The 6,000-nt window shown below is 41.5% G+C and overlaps 1 protein-coding gene across 2 annotated transcripts in view; it reads left to right on the plus strand.

Moving 5' to 3' along the window:
- The window catches only part of LOC148516646 (glutathione S-transferase 3-like), a 43,378-nt gene extending 42,118 nt beyond the window's left edge, over positions 1-1,260 (plus strand). For both annotated transcript variants that reach the window (XM_088479690.1, XM_088479689.1), the window contains exon 7: positions 1,045-1,260. In XM_088479690.1, the coding sequence (XP_088335816.1) occupies positions 1,045-1,164 (120 nt within the window). In that variant the 3' untranslated portion in view covers positions 1,165-1,260. The remainder of the gene's footprint in view (positions 1-1,044) is intronic.
- Positions 1,261-6,000: the final 4,740 nt, after the last annotated feature.

Here is a 6,000-nt window from a genome sequence, read left to right on the forward strand (position 1 = left end):
AATTTATGAAAATATGTCCATGAATCAATAGTAATCGTTACTAGTCACTTGTCTGCATTTCGCCAATGAAATGAGCATGTGTTGCCGTGGAGCTGTGCAAAGCTGTCACATTTTGCATTTTGTACAGGTTGTCTCACAACATTCTATCAAGGTTAGAGATTCTAATAACAGCATTTGGGTTCACTGCCATCTAAGGCGGATGCCAGTGCTACAGATATGAATGTATTACTAATGAATATTAATGCAGCCTAGTTACCTGTGAATCCCTGCTGTGTATGTGTGTGCCTCCCAGTCAGTAATAGGCACATAGGGGTCAATTCACACCCGGACGCTAAGCTGCGCTCTCTCGTTGCCAAAAGGGACCGGGTATGCAAATTCCGCGATCGCACTGTCTGATGTAAGGACGCCCTCTATGTAACGGCTGAGTTAGCGCACGCCGGTATAAAGACGCCCACTTTTCTTTCTTAGCACACGTCATCTCCAGGAAGTGTATGATTAATCAGAACCATCGAGAGCCATCGGAGCTGAACGCAGCGCTTGAGGTAGACCCTACCCCACCGCAAGCACTGCAATCACTGCAGGCTGACATACAACCAAGTGACGTGTACAATGACGCTTCCATGCTAATTATGCACACCCATAAAACTGTTTTCACACCCAGACACGCCTGCGTTCGCAGCACCACTCCCCCGTTCAAAAGCACCTTCCTGTCACCATCCACAAACGGCACGATCTGTCACTCAAAGTAGCACTCAGTCTGTGTACTACGAGCTCATGATTCCCGATTGCAGTGACCGGTTCGCGCACTACGATGCATACGCATGCACATACGGGTGACAATCGCCCATAGGGTGTGTCCGCGGCTTAGCGTCCGGGTCTGAATCGGGCCCAATGTTTCTTCCTGTAATAACCACTCGCCTGAAACACACAGACAGTATATGTTCAGTTTCTAATTTCTGAGAATGTTAAAATTTAAAATTGAACACTTTTTAGTTTTGTTTTGTTACATTAATAACATTGTAAAACGTCTGTTTTAAACTTTAGGCTTTTAAGGAAAGAATCAGTGAGATGCCAACAATAAAGAAATTCCTGCAGCCGGGGAGTCAAAGGAAGCCGATGGCTGATGCTAAATACATAAACACTGTGAAGACAGTTCTATACTAAAATGAAACGCGCAGAATCTTCTCTTGTTAGGGGATTGGCGCATGCCCTGTAATTTGCCTGTCTGAGATCTACAATAAAATATGTATGCTAATATTATCTGGCCTGTCTTTATACCATTCTACACACTGAGTTTTTTTCCTTAACAGCTATTTTGGCACAAGTAAACCTTTTAGAAGTGTCTCCCACCAGTGTCCCTGTGTAACAAATCAGTAGGAGTCTCTCACCCTGCACCATTTCACACAATATAGCTATAGCGGGAGTACTGGAGCTTATAGTAAGCAGCCTATACCTATATATGTAAATGTCTCAGCAATCAGCGGCTCAGAGTCCTTTATCGCTTCAAAAACACCACTATTCACATAAAGATGTAATGCCCCAGCCAGTTGGACACACTTGTGTACTGTAAAATTATAGGAACAAAAAATGTAAATTCCAAGCCACTTATTAAATATTAATTTCTGAAAGCTGTCTTGTGCTTTTTCTGTTTTATTGACTTGTTTCTTACTTGTTGATTATTATTACTGTTTACTCTTTTGTGTGAGTTAGATGTAACTGTTATGGAAGTTATTATTTTTTGGGGAAGCAGACTGGCTAAGTCTGGCTGTAATATTTACTTCTTGCATGAGGAGAACTTGTGTTCTCAGTAGAAACATTGTACTCTGTTATGACCAGATGTTGGTGTAAAGCAGAAGAGACACCACTGAGCTATATGTGCTAGATGTGGAATTGGGTTTGCCAAGCTGGCAATACAGTAGGCACTGTGAGGATACCAATACCAAGGTAATGCTTAGCTCTTTTCATCCTGGCAACTAACAGTTCTGCCTTATGCTTGAACCCTATGTTTGACCCATATGCTCCACCACTGCCCTGGTCTTCCCGGGACCTTGATGTATGTAAGTAAATCACCTAGACAAATAGCTGGTGAAAGCTGCTCCCTTTTATTACATATAAAATGTCTTTGTCTCAGTCACTTAGATACCGAGCCAAGCTGTTCACTCCTCCACCCACCTGGTAGGGACTATGCAAAATGTTCTCCTTTTTTTTGCAGATCTGCACCAAAATTCAGTTTACACACAGACAGTCCTACATTGTCCTGAAGGGAGACCCCCTCTGCCCTCTATTTGTGTTTTTTTTTTTTTTTATCTTTTTATTGAAATAATACAAGAGAAATCATAGAAACATAGAAACATACAATTTGACCATTTGGCCCTTCTAGTCTGCCCTTTTAGGGTTAGCTTATTAGGGTTAGGGATGGGTTAAGGGTTTGGTTAGGTTCGGGGGTTAAGGTAGGTTTTTAGTGGTTAAGGGTTATTTGGGTATTAGTGCTAGGGTATCAGAGTTAGGGGGTAGTGCTAGAAAGTTAGGGAATTAGGGTTAGGGGTTTCTTAGGGTCGAGGTTAAGTATGTTTATGTATTAGTGTTAGGGTATTAGGGTAAGGGTGGGGGTAAGGGTATGTGGACAGATACTCGCGGCTAGGCCACCGAGGTCCAGCTGGGAAGAGTATCCAGTATATGACCCCGTAATAGCCACAATATCCAGATCATCCCTTGTCACTCTTGCATGTAGTCCAACAAATCAGCTCCTGCCATTTTTCAAACACAGCCTGTAAATGACAGGAGCTGATTGGTTGGGAGTTTATCTCAGTCCACTATATCTCTCTCCAAGGATTAGTACATAGACCCCTGAATCACAAAAGAGGACAATACAGAAAGATGAACATATAAAACATATCCAGAAAATTAGGCTGAAGCCCGCAAGGGAAAATATACCAGAAATGCTCACTGTTATGTAAATGGAATGAATAATACATTGAATAATAAAACAGAAAGGGGAGGGTATCTGGGGTAGTGAATAAATGGAAAGGAAGGTTTAAGGGACAATGGAAGAAGCAGGTATCCTGCTTTGGTAGACTGATCAAAGAGTGATCGGAGGATTTCCAACAGTATTCGTGTTTTGTAGTCATATGAAACCTTGTTGAAGTTGAGTTTTAAGAGTTTATTTATGAAGTGTTGGGGTGTAATGTTCATGTTTATGCCAATATGTAAAAGGGCAGTGCTTTTACTAATAAGACACGGCTAATAAAAGCACTGCCCTTTTAAATATTGGTCATAAACACGAGCAGAAGTGAACATAAATCCCTTATTGTCAATGTAACTTTCCCATATCAGAAAATAATTATTTTCGTTCTTTAGATAGAGGCTGGCTTCCAACAAGTCCATTTTGAACATAATGTGTTTTATCTTTGTAAACCCTTTTCATGTTCTTACTTGCCATAGGTTGCCGGTGGACCTTCCCAAGTCCTCAGCTCATTTACAGGCATGCAGCGTTGTGGTCGAGTATGTCTGCTAAGCAGGATATGGCTCAGTTCTGCCTACGTATAGTTGCAATGACCATGAAACATATTACACTAGCCATACACATACAAAAGCCATGTTAACGCAATAACAACATTGTAGAACACACCAGCTGGCAATAGCCAGTTACATTACCACTGGGCAGTGGCTGCAGACTGGGCCAGATGGGACACCAAAAGTGTAGTCTCTGATTTGTGGCTATTTACTTACACAAAATAACTGGTCAGTCATTCCCCAGCATAACAACCTCTTCAGTGAATCCATTCAGCACTCCCACCTCCACCATCCTATGGACAATACCACAGTCCAGACGCATTCTTGCCACTGGGATGTTTCTTTGCTGTCCAACCTCCAAAGTGATTTTCATGTTGCGTCTCAATACTTGGGACCCAGGGATCAAGTCATGGTGCACCGGGGTATTAGGGTAACAAGAACCCTCCCTGTTTCCCGCCCACGGATGCTGCACTTTTGGCTACAGATTTGCAGACTTTCCCAACACCCATGAAAAAATAAGCATCTTATGCTAACACCTCTGTCTTTGTTTACCCTTCCAGATGACAGGAATGCCTGTGGGTCAGCCTAATGTGCCACCCCTGGTCTTCCTGTTACCTTGACAAAGGTTAAATAAATAACCTGAGAAAACACACAACACAGTATCTTTTTATTCAGAATTTCACATTTCGAAATTGTGAACATGTCAATAGTCTGCAGGTGCCGACATGTTCTATGTCAACATTTGTATTTCTAACTTCATAACTGTCATTATGACTACATCCCGAACTGCACCACTTCCTTAATCGAGGAAAGGGGAGGTTGAGCTAAGAATTTCGAATGAAGTGCAATACGGCTCCTTCTGCGAGTTGAGTATATGCCAGATCATTATGTTTTGAAACCCCTGGGAACCCAAGTTAATAGAGAGTAAGTAGTAGAAGAATAAGGCATTGTTACCCCTGAGATCAAATTGTGAACACTTCCAAATGAGCGCCAGTTTAGGACAGGTCCAAAGCATATGATATAGGGTACCACCTTGGCCACATCACCTCCAACACAACTCAGAGGAAGAAGGGAAAATCCTGTGTAATCACAGCGGAACTAAATACCATCTCAGATGGGATGCAGTTACCCTGTCAACAATTACACTGCTGCCAGTCTTAAGTCTACAACAAAAGGTTGACAGTTACAGTATGTCGACATTGTTGATATGTCGACATGGAATATATTGACATCTGCAGAATATCAACATGTTAAAAATGTTGACATGTGAAATGTTGACATTCTGCGGAATGCCAACATTAGGGTTAGGCAGCGGCAGCAGAGGGTTAGGGGTGTTTCTCACTGTTCGAAAGACAGCTGGAAATCATCATCACCTGACCCTCGGACCCAGAAGTCCCCGTCGGAGACCCGCTAGCAGATTGTTGCACCACTGGGGCTGTTTTGTCAACATTCTAATCATGACGACATTAGGACTATATTTACATAATGAATGTCAACAAAATATACTGAACCCTCTCAGAAAGATTTCTGATGCATTTTCTGGATTAGGGTTGGAGTATCTGACCCAATCAAATTACATTGAATCTGCCACCAAATATCAGTATCTTTGGAGTCAATGTACCAGGCCATCTCATGAGGTTAGATGGTAGGGGCATTATGGAAAAGCAGGAGGCGATTTCTATGATGAACAGGAAGCCCCTAGCTGACAAGCATAAGGATTCAAGGAGGTGTAAAATCTGCGCAACTGAAAGTATTGATAGATGACATGCGGGATGAGGTGAAAGTGGTTTCTCACCTGATTCTCTCTGTAACCATAATCTAGTGGAAGACGCTGAGTTCCAAAGTATGACTTGAGTGAGGTGTCAAAAACACATGAATCCAGGCGCTAATGACTGACCATATGGGTCAAATTTATTAATGATCAATAATACTGAATTATAATGAAAAACATATAGTAACCTACTGTCATTTGGTGCTGTTGTACCATTTCTTGTGCTGTATTGTACACCGGACCCAGACAACAACTTGTCGCCACTTGCTTGGATTTCTTCTGCTGCTAAAAGGCTGGTTTGTGAGCTCACATCAGGACTGTTTCCATTGGTGGTGCTGGTACAGAGCATATACACTTGGAGATTGCGCTCTGCATGGAATCCCAGTAAAGAATTACCTTCAGTACGTTTTGGTGCCTATTTAACGATTAAGCAACTTAAAGACTTTGATGAATCCATCACCTGTGGCAGGTATACGGACAGCTTTTATTATTTTACTATTCATTTAATATTTTATTATTTATATAGATGGATAGTCCAATCCATTACTAATCTGATTATTTTTAAACAGCGGTTTATAAATACCTTATTTTAGTTACTGATATTTATGTGATAACTCTCATTGCTGTATGTTGTGTGATATGTTGTTTTTTATAAAATTTGTTATTGTTTATCAATTCTCATTTCTTGATTGCATTCTGCCATACAGATGTAGCCA

Source organism: Taudactylus pleione, unplaced genomic scaffold, assembly GCF_031769625.1.
Source record: "Taudactylus pleione unplaced genomic scaffold, aTauple2 ptg000244l, whole genome shotgun sequence".
Classification (NCBI taxonomy): Eukaryota; Metazoa; Chordata; class Amphibia; order Anura; family Myobatrachidae; genus Taudactylus; species Taudactylus pleione.